The sequence below is a fragment of the Silurus meridionalis genome, chromosome 18 (assembly GCF_014805685.1).
Source record: "Silurus meridionalis isolate SWU-2019-XX chromosome 18, ASM1480568v1, whole genome shotgun sequence".
Lineage (NCBI taxonomy): Eukaryota > Metazoa > Chordata > Actinopteri > Siluriformes > Siluridae > Silurus > Silurus meridionalis.
In genome coordinates this window covers 11414148-11429989 of record NC_060901.1, presented here as the reverse complement: position 1 = coordinate 11429989, position 15842 = coordinate 11414148, and the positions used below count along the sequence as shown (strand labels likewise).

General features: G+C 40.7%; 1 protein-coding gene across 1 annotated transcript in view; it reads right to left on the bottom strand.

Moving 5' to 3' along the window:
• The window catches only part of phf21b (PHD finger protein 21B), a 64962-nt gene extending 49659 nt beyond the window's left edge, over positions 1-15303 (bottom strand). The window contains exons 1-2 of the mRNA XM_046872544.1: positions 14855-15303; positions 13910-13975 (exon numbers count right to left, since the gene is read on the bottom strand). Coding sequence (XP_046728500.1) covers positions 13910-13975; positions 14855-14908 — 120 coding nt within the window. The 5' untranslated portion in view covers positions 14909-15303. The remainder of the gene's footprint in view (positions 1-13909; positions 13976-14854) is intronic.
• Between the last annotated feature and the right edge of the window lie 539 nt (positions 15304-15842).

Genomic DNA, 15842 nt, shown 5'->3' with positions numbered 1-15842 from the left:
TTTATCATTGCGATTTTAACGAACACCAGGGAAAACCGTATTTGTTACCGTTGGTATAATACACATTAAATAAGGTATTTTAAATCCAGGTTAAATGTGGTGATGGAGCTAATCACAGTAAACAGACCTGAGATTAATGTACAATATTCCAGCCAAATCGAAAGCCAAAGCTGCTAAATTCAATTGATCCATTCACAGAACATTGTCACTGTATGGTTTGCTATGTGCCCTCTAACAGCTGTGCAGATGTCCTATGCTGATAGATGTTCTGTACGTGTCACTGGCAGTGATAATTGTGTGACGCCTTATCACATCCTGCCCAGAAATAAATGCCATTACGTAAGCGTATCAAGTGTGGTGAAAAATATACGTTGCCACACAAACTGACTCCTTTCCCATTTATTCGAAGCCTTTCTGTAGTCTTTCCTGTGCCGTTTTTTTTTCAGAGTGTTTATGACACTGTAGCTTCGATTAGGATGGATTTGAAAAGATTCAATTTTGGCGCAAAAGTAGAAACGAATTATCTGCATTAAAGCAGCGATGCCTTGAGCGATGGAAGAGATTGGGGAGCAAAATCAGATGGCGAAGGGATGCCAGGATTAGATGAACAGAGGCGCAGTCCTGACAGCTCATCAGAGCTTAACAGAGACCTGATCCCCACCAACACCTCCTTCAGGCCATAAAATTCATAGATCCCACATCAAAATCATTAGACTACCAGAAATCCTTAACCAAAAATGCCACATGCTAAACGTCCACATTCATCAAGTTACCCCAATGTGGCAACGTCATGCCTGTTCATGAAATATAACATTAGAGCAATCATCATGGTTCAAATCTGGCTGCTATTCACCCACTGGCAACCTGTTGCCATTTATTTTTCCATTGACTGAACATGTTTTGCATGCTTCCTGAACCCAGGCACTATGGGAGGCAGCTCTATTTGGCACTGGCTGTTGTGATGTAACAGCCTGGCAAGACAGGATGTTGTTTTGGCCACAACCAGGAACTCTTTGTCTCCACCATGGTATACATCAGGATATAAATAATCGGAGCATCATGGGATGTGCTTGTCGTCCTGTGTCCGCTTTACATGCTTTGCCACGGTTTCATCTTGGTGATGTTTCATTTGGCGCTCTTGGCAAAGCGGGACGATTCCCCCTGGACGTCTCGGTAAACAAGGCCACTGTTGTGCTGGTGATGTTTTGAAATCTCTGCTTTCCATCAAGGACAGGTTTTCATTGTTGAAGGGTTTAACACTTAGTGCTTTCATTTGGCTTCATAATGAACTATTGTATTATAACTATTCGCATAGTTGTTATAAGATATAATGTATACTAGGTAGTGTTGCAAGGCGAGTTGCATCATAGTAAAGCTTATGATGACCATAAATAGCCCATAGATGCAGCTTACAGAGTTAGTGCCCAGCTCTAGTTCCATTCAGATATTTCTGTCTTCCAGGGAATCATATTTCTGGTTAATATCCACATTTAAGTGTTGGTTTAAAATGCACAGATTTATAACTCTGAAGAGTAAATACTTCGAAGCTTATTATGTAGACCGGACAGTGTAGGACTGCAGTGCAGTTTAGCACAGAGAGACTGAGGAAGACTGGATAAATGATTGAGTTGCAGGTTGTTACAGTGAACTAAATGACCACAGTAAGAGAGACTTGAATCTGAGGAAAGATGCTGGAATGATACCCTTGAGCTTATCGCATTGCTACCCAGTAAACCCTCTCAGCAATAGTTTCCTCGGAACAACCACGGCATTCCACACTAAGCGAGTGTTGTACAGGTGAAACCAGCTCTTTTGGAGGAAAAAAAAAGACCTCAGAGATCAAAGCAAAAGGTATTATGTAGCTTTAGGGGACTATATGCAGTGGTTAAAAGCCAAGTGTGGAATTACGATGCTTTTGAAGGAAATGCAGTGTTTTCCTGCTGTACCATTCTGCACCTTTTCATATCTACTCCAAGATGAGACGGCAGGTACGGCTGACCTAATATTTGTACTTGTGTCTGAGAAAAACATCTTGCAAAAAAAAAAAAATAGTAATAAAAAGCACCAGCAAGTCCAATCAATTATTTTAAGGGAGCTTTGAAGTCGCTCTCCAGTTAAGCACATACAGGATGCTACTTTCTGTTCTCAGCCTTTGTACGACAAGTAAAATAAAGTCTTAGAAGTTCATGCAAATGAGATGTGCGCCTGGTACATGACAAACTCCCCAAACTCTCTTAACTAACATAATTCCATGCAGTCGACATGCAGATCAGAATCAACTACAAAGCTGAAATCCTATTTGATCGAAACATTAAAAACATGATGGGATCAAATGTCTGTTATCACAACATAAACACTGTCCCAAATGTAGACCCTTATTAAAGAAATATTGCGATACACCATTACCCTGAGGGAGATCTCTGTCTATTGCTCTCTTATATCTCATTTGGTAAATGAAAAAAAAAAAATAAACAAAAATTTAAATACACATTTCACTCTTCTGGTAATGTCTGTACAGCAGAGCAAATCTATTGTTTGTGGCTGAGGAAAAAAAATCCTTGACAACCACTTCCTCACCCACACACTTCGAGAGGGAGGAAGTACAGAGAGAGAGGGAGAGAGAAAGAGTGTAACAAACAACCCTAGCTAAGAGACTGGCAGTAAATAAAAGTACACTTGAATGGCATTAAAGCACTCCACTCTCTCACACGTGGTTAAAGTAGGCCTAATTTACTTCAGAGAGGCGACAACTGTGATCCACTGACCAAATCATTTGTTGCAGAACGTATATTTGACAACATCAGATTTTCCTGACTCGGAACAAAAGAACATTTTTGGACTTGTAACATCTTACTTCATATTCCTTTAACACCAGCGTCAGTCAAGATCTCATAGGTCAGGATCCAAGCAGAAGTGCTGATTAAGAAATTTCAGTCAGCCTGATCCCGAAACACATTACTTCGTTCAGCATTAAGATATTAAGAGCAAACAGGCACTGATTCTTGTAATTACTGCATCGGGGGTTTCTCTCTTCTGCCGTAACTGTTTTTTTTTTTTTTTTTTCCCTGAATGTCTTTCGTCTGCCTCGTTTCCAAAGTCTCTGCAGATCATGATATTCGAGCAAAGCGTGGCCGTTCCACTCATGATTATTTTTCAATTCAATTGTGCAAGAAATGGATTCCTACCCTTCTGGGTCCTCAGAGAGAAAGAGAAGGAGAGAGAGAGGGGGAGATGGAGAGAGAGAGAAAAAAAAAAAAGAGGATCCCTTTTGGGAGTGAAGCGAAAGAGAAAGAGAGAGAGAGAGAGAGAGGGAATAGCCGACAGACAGATGAAGTCATCTTTGAAAGTGTTGGCCTGCTCTAATAAAGTAATCCTATAGGTCAACTAACGTGATCTAATCTTGTTACCTTCTTACTCTCCGCCCAGCAAAGAAAGCCACCGTCATACAGGGGCTCAAACAATAGAGTGTTGATTCAGGCGTTGGCCTCGAATCAATTTTCGATTTCAGATGGTTCACAGAGCTACAAAATTACCCCCCATTTCACTCTGATGAAAGCTTTTGTGCTTCTCTGTGTCGGCTAAATTAAAGAAGGAAAACATGACCGTCTCATGGCGAAAAGTACGAGAAACTGAATCAGATTAGCATCCCTAAACTTGTCTTTGTGGTCTCAATGAATGGACAGTTCTGTGTGTTATAAAGTCGTTGGCACATTCCTTTCACACATGATAACGTTGGGTCGGCTCTGATGGCTCTTGTCATGGTGTTGCACTACAGATGAAAGGCATGTCCGATTCAGCACAATCTGCTGAGCTCAGGACAGCTCCAGTCCGACATCAGCAGGAGAAGTAGGGTACCAGCACAGCCAACTTTGCCTGGAGATCCAGTCTAATTTAATCATATTTGTGGTGCTTCTAACAGAGCCCTTTAATTAAACAACGTACAGAGCCCCATTCTCTTCCTGTGACAGCTTTGTGAGAGCTTCTTCCATCCCATTTAAGATAGATTCAAATGCTAGTCAAAGAAGAAAGGGAAAACAATGAATAGCTAATCAGAGAGAAAAGTCATCCTTAGATAAATAAGTCAAACCTGGTGACGGTCTGAAAGTCTTGTTCTGTGTTGTGTTTTAAAGAAGCCGGTGTTCCTCTGAATGATTTTCCCTCATTACTGTCAACACAATCTCAGGAACAAATAAGGAATTGCAAGAGAACAGAGTCAGAGTGATGAGGAAGCGAGAGCTCTCCGTTTGATGATAAAATGTGTTGGCGTGCTGACGGTGCGAGAGCGCTCGGTGCTCATGTCGGAGGCTAATCTGCTGACCGCAGGCATCCTGTTGGTCTCTCCCGGTCAGTGGGCTGCAGGAGCACTGGGTTATCAGCTCACTGAGAGGCACCAAAAATACGATCAAGGAGAAGTCAATATGGTCGCCGTAATCCGACCGCTGTGGCCTTTGCTGGCAGGTGATCAGAGCAGGCGCTGATTCTCATCTAAAAACAACACAGATTTAAGTGCTCAGGCACTGCTTTTGGGAACGGCACAGGAGATGAGTCTTGTCTTTGAAATGCTTTTGTGTGTGTGCGCGTGTTTGCTTGCTTGCTTTCGCCGCTGCTGGGTTGCAAAGTTTGGGATTTACACCAAGGCCTGTGTGTTCCTGCTCAGAGCCTGATAAAGCTATCGTTATGCAAGCTTCCTCGCTGCTAGACCTCCTTTACTCCAGACCATATGTGCATACAGGAGCGGTCTGTGCTGGCAAGAAATGTGCTAATACTACACAAAGCCTTGAAAAGTAAAATGGTATTCATCGATTCAGCTGAACTCAGTCATTCTGCTGATGGCATGGTAAATTGGAAGAGAGAACGGCAGAACGGAGTTTATGCTATTGAAAATAACTAAAAGAGGGACCGACTTGCTTTTGTGTGTGTGTGTGTGTGTGGCACCCGCTGTGAGAGAATTCGTTGCTACGAGACTCGGGGTAAGAAAAAGAGGCTCGAGTAAGTTCATTAAAGCCAGGCTTCTGAATGAGCCTGTTCTCCATGGAGTATCTGGCCACCAATCTTTTGTTCCCGTCAGCCTTGGTAATTACTATAATATGTTAACCCGTTCAACCATAACACCTTAACAGACTCTTAGAAGTGGTTGACTTTAGTCCAGGGATCTATATTGCTCTACACTGCACCAAATCAGCATTTCTGAATTTGGCAATCATTTAAGTGCAGCACAGAGACTGTAAGTGTTTCACTCCACAGCAACTCCAGTTTAGCTCTCTGGTGAATGGGTCACGGGGGAACATGTGAACTTTCAGCTTAAGATCAGCCTGCTGTTGCTATAGGATACTGCTACTTCATTAAATGTGGAGGATCTTTTATTGGAATATCAATTTTGCCAATAGAATTGATCACGTGCGCTCAGAAATTCACGCAAGTGCGTACGATGTCATTTTCTTAAAGAACAAAACCTGTTGAAAAATGTCCGTTAAAATTAGGTGCATCTGTTAAATTCTTCCCCAGATGACTGCTGCGAGAGCACTAGCCTACTTTTCCTTGTTTACTCAAGCTTCGGTGTTCCGCTCGAAATGAAAGACAAATATAAAGTAGAAGCTACTCCGGGACAAATTTGAAATCATTACGGCAATTTCCAAAGCCTTTTAAATATAAACCAAAAACCAAAAAGATCTTTTTTTTTCCCTCTGGAGAATAGTTTTCCAGGCTAAAGTGAGTGCAGGCATATCTGAAATGTGTAAAGAGTGTGTTTACTTGTGTGATCGATAATGTTAGATTTTTTTTTTTAAAGATTACGCCAATCGCACGGACTTCAACATTTCATGATGTGCAGATTGAAGCAATCTACTGCTTCGACATTAGACTTTTATCAAGATCGTACTGTAGCGTGAGACGCCGCTGTTACGTCTACACGCTAACATATGTATGATTTTTGCCTCACGAGCACGAGGAAGTTGAAATCATATTGGATTTGGATGCGACGTTGTAAATAACAAGCAATCCGTGGATGTCTCGTCTCTGCCAGCGACAGCTGTTCTTTCTAGATGGTTTGTTTTGCACTAATGCTCAGCTTTAGTCGATTTTTAATATACCTCTGTACATCCCTGTACTTGCATTCTGCTGAACACACTTCTCTAAGACTTTCCTTTCCTTTTTTTTTTTTTATTTCCAGCATGACAGAAGATACATAAAATCTAGGCCAAGCCCAAACCATCTTAATATTAAAAGCGTTAGCCTCGGCGTCTCCCTGGTTCCTGTGCCATGAACTCCGCGTAAGTACTTCTTGCTGTGCTTCGGTGTGTTACATGTGTCCCTACTGGGAGAACGAGTGTCAGAAGTCTAAACTGCATAAATGTCCTCTCGGTTGCAAAATGTCCTCTCAGTTGCGATTTGGAGCGCAGCCCTACACCAAACAGCCATTTTCAGCTCCAACCTATTAAAGCATTAGAGAGCAAATGTTTTCTAAATGACATATTGTGATGGTAATGCGATCGCAGTGCCACGTTAAACGTTAGTTAAAGTCCTCTTAAGCGCTGATATTCTCCGTGCGTGAATTTGTGTGACTGTTAAAACTTTATAAATGAACTATAAAGGCGAACGCTTTATAGTCCTATTAGCCAAACAGGATGCTCGCAATAAACATTAGCTTTGACAAGCGAACAATATCACTGGCAGCACCTGAGAAACTGTCTGTGTTTTTCGTTTTAAAACCAATAAATTGCCTGATATAGTGGATCCACAAATGTCATTGAACAAGGGAGGCACTAAGCAACACTTTATCAAGTATTACAGATTACATTGAACACACCTCCGGACCTGCCCCAAGCACACACACAGGCCATTGCCATCGTTGAACATCATTAACTTTCGCCTAGAAATTAAGTTTCCAATCAGACTTCCTTTTGTTTCCGAATCGGAAATTTATTATGCAAAACAACAAAAAAAAACCCAACATGGTCCATGAAGGTTAAAATGACTTCAAATACGCAGTCGTAAGCGTGCACGAATCTACCGGAATATAATTGTTTTTCGAACAAAGCTTGATATTGTGAATTTCAATTGCAGAAACCCAACCAATACATGAGAAGTAACGGTAATGAAAAGTTATCGGGTGGAACAGAGCTGAAGCGCAGAGCTAGCGAACAACCTGGGAGTTCAATTTTAATCTGGTTGTTGTTTATTTCCAGCAATTGATAGCTTTAAGCCATTAGAGCTTGTCATCTATGTTTCTTGTCTTTGTCTTAAAGCCCCGTCCTCAGGTATTGATGATGATTAATGTTCGACTGCAAGTTGCAGAAACAAGGAGCTGCGGAGAAGCAAATTCACAGACCGTGTCCATTCGGATACACGTGGCTTTCCATAGAACATGTGAGGTTATAGTACTAATAAAAAGTGCCGCTTCCTCAGGCCTAATCATGTCCTATGATGGAAAAAGAAGTACGGATTATAGAGCTGGGACTAAACCCATCACCAGCCACTCTTACTCGTGGCTGTATGCCTTCTTTAATCCTGTTTATGAAAGAAAGTAACAAGGTGATAACATTTGCAATCTGCAGTACAGGTTAACTCCGGGCCCACGCCGCAGCCGATTTGATTTAACGGCAGAGTGCCATGATTTTTAAATGGTATCTTAACAAATATACATTACTGAATGCATGGATTGTTTGGACAGAGAGAAAAAAAAGGGGGGAAAAAGGGAGAAAGAGCGTTTAGGCTGGCACGGCAGGAGATGTGGGTTAATTCACTGTAGCCTTTCTCTCCCTCTATTGGCTCGCTAGCAAAGCCACATCAGCACTTTTAATGTGACTCTTTGGAAATGCCTGCTGCACAATAATAACCAGGCGCTTGGCAGCTCGGAGGGGAAAAGAAGAGAGCAGATTTGTCGTCATTAGAAAAAGAACACTGCGCTAAGAACAGGTGCCTCAGCTTTGTACCACGCAGCATGTGAAGGAAGGACATAGTCGGACAGAAACACAACACCACCCTTCTTTCCATCCAGCGTCCGAGCCTCCCCTTCTCTTTTTACTTTCTCTTCCTTGTTGGCTTCGCCAGGAGAAGTAATGCAAAGCGCTCACGTGGCTCTCTTAATTATGCTCATGAACTGTTTCGCATGGTCTTCCCAGCTGAGTGATTAAGGAAAATGGCAGACAAAAGATGGGATTGGCATGGCCGGGAGTGCTTGGGAACAAAAAGCACTCGGATATATAGACCTGAGAGTTCAGGAAGAGCCATCCACCATCCACCACACTACATCTCTCAGGGTGACATTTGAATGCCCTTTACTGGTTCATGCCTCCCTCAGCACGGATTCGAACTCGTATCTAAATCCCAGAGCCTAGCACAAACATACGTCTGAAATTAAACCGGGTCTGAGCGTGCACAAAACCTCGCTTGTCTTTTGGTTAGAATCTTGAACATTCATGTACTTGATAAAAACCCTCCTTTGATGTTCAAGGCATCTTACTAACCTTTGAAAGAAAAAAAAAGAGCTAAAGATGTGGACACGGCGCAACACACATTCACGCATGTTTACCGGCTTTGGAGTTTTCTAGCGTGCGCACTCGTATGATGAATCATGCATTGCTTCAGCTTTCTTTTTGCCTCAGAGTCCGAAACACAAAGAAAGACCGTCGGCCAAACAGTAATTAAGCCGCAGTTCATAGCATTAGATGCAGATTCTCTGCGTTCGGGTTCAAAACATGATCCTGTGAGAATGATGCTGTGGCTCTTATATCCTTGCTCCAGAAAAACCTCTGACATGGTTCAAATCGGTAAAAATATACAAATACCTTTTAATGAGGTGTTTAAGGCTCGAAACACTAAAAGTTCATCGCATGCTGACATTTTGTGAACCCCAGAGTTATTTTATTACATAGTGTCTACAGACAGTGGACCACTTCCACCCATAATTCCATTACACCACTTGTGGACACACAAGGATGGAGTTTAAAGGGCACTTCTTCTTTTTTTTTTTTTTTACTGCGAGTCTCTATGACTTCTACACCATCCAATTATCTCGCCAAATTTACACTGACAGATCAGAAAAGCAAAACAAGCGAGTAAATGCCTATAACAATTCTTCGCAGTACATTTCAAATGCAGTTATACCTATTTGTACAAACGAGAAGCAGAAAAGTAAACTTTGTTTCAAACACCCCCTCGATTCAGAGAGACGCGCCGGTGTTTGCCGACGCTGCCTGATTTCTGTAACCTTTCACCCAGCCCAAGCTGCCACTCACACACAGCATCTGGAAGGGACTCTCAGCTCCCAGAGGACTAAGGACCATATTATTCACCAGCCTCATTCCAATCTGCCCCTCCCCAAACACTAAACTGAAAGCAGCCTTCAAAAAGCCTCTTTTTTTGAATTTGAAAGAGTTGAACAAGAGGTGAAATTTTTGTAATTGTCTTATTCTGCAGTCGAAGTTAAAATAATGGCCCAAGCCTGACACCTTTACAATGCACAATAAGATACACTGCTGGCAAAAATTACTCTATATACTTATATTGCATATAAAATAACTTATTTCAGCAACGATATGATGACTATGGGTATCTGAACACTTCTAATAATCCCACTCGATTGATTTGGAGGCTGAAACCCTCAGTTACGACCTCATAAGTTAACAAGGTATTGTGCAAAATGGCTACAATCAGCCATATGTGATTGCTGTAGTCTGGATTTGGCAACCAAGTAGTCGCTAGAATTCAGCCCTGTTCACCTGCAGACCCAGATCTGACCAAAATCTGTCAAAGCAGCCAATCATGTGCTTGCATGGACCAGGCCCCCTACCACTGAGATAATACGATCTGCACAAATGACTCCTGACAGGATGCTGAATTGCTTTTATAAAAAAAATAATAATAATAAAACATATTCGCCAACTGCTGTTTGTGCATTTCAATGGATGTACATCTCTATGATATTAAGACCTTTATATATATGTATATATATATATATGTATATATATATATATATATATATAAAAACACACACATACATACACCACACATTCCATATATTCATAGCTTATATATACATATAACTCCATGAGAAAGAAACTCTCCTGTTTGACATCACACTCTAACTTGCGATTAGAAATCAATCCTTCTACAACTGTACACTATAAAGTAAAAGTTGTGTTGAAAGTATGTTCAATAAAAGTGCTTTTTATTTAACAGCCCTTTACTTTCTATCTATACCCTCACACACATTCCCTGTTTGCTTTGTTCGCTCTGCAGCAGAGGCTCAGCAAATACTATCCGAAAAAAAAAACAAGGCAAACAGAGAACCTTTCAGAAGCAAGACTGCCATATGAGCAGCCGTCCTCGCATTACTAAGTAAAGACTTTTTATACAATCCAACACCTGTAATTAACTAAAGTTACGCTGCCTTCGCTTCTGAAATACGGTAATCAAAAACACAACAGGGACCCCCGTTGCAGCTTCACCGCCAAACTTTGTAGTCCAAAGAAGAAGAAAAAAAAAAACAAGAGTGAAGACGTGAATGAAATCCATCTGAGTTTAACACTGTTGGGAACTTTACTTCTCTGATGCAACAAACTGCAAGCATTACATATTTTAACCTTCGTGTTCTGTTCGGTATTTAATCGAGCTGGTTCCTGTTGCTCCGGGCTACTTTCTTATGTCTTAGTGCAATCGGACTGTAACATTTATATCAACTTATCTCCATGTCAGTGGTGATCAGTATATGCAGGCCTAATAGGATGGCAGGTGTGTGTTGCACAGGTGAAAGTATAAATAATAGGTAGAGGAAACAGGAACTTTTTGGTTCTGAATTACAAATAAATGTGGTGTTTTGGGCTGAGGTGAAGAAACTGAATTAATATCCCTGACTCTTGACTTTTTACTAACTCTCTGTAACTCCATTTCTGAACAAAAAATGACAATAAAGCACATTTTTTTGATAGGTTGCCAAAATATACACTTTTTTTACCCTCACACAGGAAAGCATGTCTACCACTTAATCTTGATCAGGGTCAAAGACTCTAACAATTAATATGTATGAATTATTATTTAATCAGCAAATGATTTCAAGGTTTTAAAAGTAGAATTTAATTTTTTAAAAGTAATGCTACGTCTATATCCCTCTATATATAGCAGTTCTTTTCCTTCAGTTAACAAACTGGAACATTTGCATGCACATGTACGAACATATGCACGCACACACACACACACACACACACACACACACACACACACACACACACACACTGTATTAGTGGTTATTTAGAGAATCAGCCTTTTTTTCTGCTGACTGCATTTCATTTCGGGAGTGAATCTGAAATTAAAGGCTACCTGCTGTATGTAGAATACTTATGCTCTCAAACTGTTTAGATAAGCACCACTGTATTTCAAGGTGAATTATTTAATAGCATTAAGTAGTAATAGTGTTCTTTTATAATACTATACAACATACGCAAGTACAGAATATAATAGTCAACAAGTTACACAATGCATATTTATATTTCATGTCTATTTTTTACTGGTTGTTTCTTCAATTTTGATACGTGGCCTGCAAGACTAGAGCCACTACATCGCTCTGTATTTAAACAAGGCTAGTTAACTTTTATATATATATATATATATATATATATATATATATATATATATATATATATAAGCACATTCAAAAACCACTTTGACACTGAAGTGCTGTACTGAGGTCTCATAAAAGGCCAATAAATAAAAATAATGTTGGAGTAGTAATAATAATAAAATACAAATGATTAAGAAGTGGGAAAAACATCAGAAATATTGACTTATTTAAACATTTATACCAAATGAAAGTGAGAAGAAAATTCTCCCTGACACCCAATGGGGAAGAAACGTTGAGAGGAATCACACCCATCTTAAGTAACACGATTATTATAAAAATCCCTTTTCTAACAATATAATATGCAGCTAATGTGTGCAAACGTGTAACCAGGAACTTCTAAATTACTTATTCAGTTGTACCATTTAGTGGTTAATGTAGTTTAGTTTTGTTTTAAAACTACATGATGACTTTATTTTGTATATATTTACAGCATGTGCCTTTTCTACAATGTTCACCATTATTCTTATACTATTTTTAACAACATATTTGCTTGACATGTTCCCTTTGGTTTCTAACTTTGCAGACACCCTATGGATATAGAAAACCCTGAAAATACTAATCATATTAATACTAATATGGCAGATAAAAAGCACCTGTTCTGAAGAAAAAAGTCCCTTGAATGTAAAATGTCCCATGACCTTGAGAAAAATAACACGTATATGATTGTTACAACTACAAGGGAGGTTTGATATTTACTCTCCATGCTCCATAGGCATAAAAAGCCCATTTTCTAACTGTTCTTAGAGACGATTTGGGGCTGATAATGGACTGCATACATGCTAGCGTACTAAATAGTGTGTCAAAACAGTACAGCACAATACCACGGACACACTATTCAGGGTGCCAGTATGCACTTTTTAGAACGTAGCCATAGTAACACTCCATAGTCAAAAACAACTTCCTTCCTGTGTTGTAAAAAATGGGAGAGCCGATAAAAGCTCTCGCGCTGTGCTGACTCGCCTTTTCTCTCCATCCCTCTCCCTCTGTCTCCCTCTATTTCTTCTGTGCCCTTCCCCCTCCTCTTCCTCCTCCTCCAAAAACAGCATCAAAGCCATCAAAATGGTAATGTTGGGTATGAATGAGACCCCCATCCCCCCACACAGCCAAACTCTATGCTGCAGACTTTTTTTTTTTTGCTCCATGTTAGGAAGAAAACCAACACCACCACCACCCCCCTCTTCTCTCACAAAATGGAAGCTTCCACTATTAAACTGAAGCTGGAGATGAAAAAACAGTAGGGAACACAACCACCAAAAAACAAAAACACCACACAAATGATTAAACACCAAACACACACGAAAGCCAGGTTTGGAATCATAATGATGACGGTGTGTGTGTGCGAAACGTGTGTGTATGTTAAATGTAACAGAACGGATTGAAGGGGGGGGGGACGATGCGCTGTTCCAAGTGCTGAAAAACTGCATTCCGGAGGAAACGCGATCGATTAAACTTAGTGGGAAAGAAAACCTTTCACACATCTAAACACACACACCATGAAACAAATGCGATTCGAGCTTTGGGGTTTTATTTTTTAAACTTGCAGCCTGTTCAGGACACACGAGATTAACTTTATACAAGGAAGGAAGAAGGACCGGGACTTGTCTGTAAGCGCTATCATGGCATCTGTCCGTGGTGCTGAAACAGACATTGGTGCTGAAACAGACAGCGCTCCTGCCCTGCTTTTAAAGCTACTCTGAGCACATCCACTTCCCTATCCGTTATAAAATATGCAATAAAACAGCTCAAAGTGAATAAACCCAGTGTTAATCTTTAGTTAATAATATAACTAAATGCGCTCTCTGCTTCGGGATTGTTTAAAAAAAAAAAAAAAAAAAGTGAAAGTCGAGCTCGAATCAGACGCCACCACGTCGTCATGTGACCAAGGAGGAGAAATAATAAGCTTAGCAATATGTATAAATATAAAGTGCACAATAAGTAGATTGAGGTTGTCTAAACTAGATAGTTGATCCATTTCAATGATTATTTAGACTTTCTGAAGAGATATGTTAAAAAAATTGGGTTAACACTTGAAAAAGCGCCCTTTCCAGCAAGCTACCCATCGACCTGATCAAAATGGACGCGGAATTTCACATTTCACGCACTTAAAGTAACCCAGGCACATTTCTGTCCTGATCCCAACACCGCAACCAAGTCACTTATTTCTTCACAACAAAAATAATTATAATAAGGGCGTTCGTGTGAACCGAATAAACAACTAGAAGCCTGAGCACGGTCTCGAGATGAAGAAACAGCGCTGAACAACTATGGAGGAAATATGTTTTATTTTCTTACTTGTTTTTCGCTTAGGGCTGTTACTCTGCTCTGCCTTTCGTGAAGTTGTTTCTTAAGCTCTCCGTCCTACAAATTGAACAGAATGACATAAAATGTAAGTAGGGGGAGGTGGCCAAAAAAAAGCAAGTGGAACAAAAAAAGTTAAATTTTTATTATTATTATATTATTATTATATTATTAGTGTCGGATTTTTCAGCAAAGTGTCTGGAAGAGGCAGAGAAGAAAAAAACAGCTCAAAGCCTTTCAACTTTTAAGCAAACTGTGAACACACACAGGGCGAGATTTTGAGGGCGATAAAGTTTAACTCACACACACACACACGGGCGCGCGCGCGCGCTCCCCTGCCTGCTCTTTATACACACAACGACGACTCAAAGCTATGCTGATATATATAAATATGGACGTTTAGATTTACCTGCGGATCTCGCTTCATCTGTGCAACTAGTCTCAGGAGGAAAAAAAAAAGAAATGAAAGATGGTCAAAGCGAATAAAAAAATGTTAGGGAAAAAAGTGTGTGTTGAAGTTACAGTGTGTCCGTCCGGGAGGAACAAAGCCGAGCCGACAGCCGCGGCTCACACAAGCGACTCTCGCGCCTCATAAATATTCAAGTCTCGTGCTGATCTGGCTACACACACACACACACACACACGCAAGCAAAACACCGCATTATATTAGATTAAGAGCAAGCCTTAAAGGCAACTACTACAAACGAGTGACCAAGATAAGTGTGTTGAAAAGTGCACGAACAAACATCAAGTCAAAGTACACGCTATGGCGACACCAGAGCCCGTGAAGTGTGATGTTATTTTGTTGCACAAAATGTAACCGTGCACTCGCTCAATAGTGAGGAATGTGTTACTCGGGGAGAGGGTGGATGAACTAACACACACCATACACACACCATACACACACATATGTACACACACACTGCGATGTTTCAGTACCTGATGACATTGGATTTCCACTTTCAGCGCCTCTTGAAGGCCTTGTAGTTCCATGTTCCGACTTTCAAATCACTTTTCTTCCACTTTCGATGCGTTGAGAAGTTCCGTACACCGAGCTGTGGGGTTCTTTTTGGTGTTAAAAAAGCCACATGAGCGATGGGCAAGAAGAAACTCCTGTCTCTGCCCAAAGCAAGTTCTCTCTTCTTCTTCTTTACTGGGCAACAAGACTCATCGCTCACTTCCCAGCCACTACACAAAGTGGTCCAAACGCGGCGCAGACACGGCGCCTCCCGCTCACAAATACTCCACTAGCGACAGCTTGAAGACGCTTGAGCTCGGTTTCGTCGGCCCGTTTTTTCTTTCGCTTATTTCGAATAGAAATCAGGGGGACTAGATTTTTGGCCGAGTCCGCGGCTGGATTTCACTTTGCCCGAGGAAAAAAAGTTGCGCTTCGGTTGTCAATGCTAATTCGGAAGTTCCCGGATGGAGCAGTGAAAGAAGAGCGGAACTCTCGCCCTCCTCCTCCTCCTCCTGCTCCTCCTCTTGTCACACACAAGCACGTTTGTTTCACAAATCCTTGGAAATATCTTTCATTGCTGTAATTATTAACGCACTAAATTCGTGTTATGAACCCTTAGACTCGTTAAGTTGATTAGTTTTGTTTGCTCTACCCAGCCATGGCTTGTGTGAGTGTATTACTTGGGGACCACCCAAATGTCCCCACAAGGTCAAAACTGTCAAATATTACTATCTTTGTGGGGACATAAAGCCATTCACCCCTCTACCCCCACCTAAGAACATGCATGCTTTCCAGTTATGTTCAGGTGAACCACAGAAAATAAATATAATGCTCCCAGAGAACTTTATAGGAACCTATATTTTTTTTCCCCTGCATCTTTATTGTAGTCTAGACTTAAAGTTTTTGTGCCTTTCAAAGCCTGAGCTAAAATGTATTTTTTATACTTAGATATATTTTCTTTCACAAACT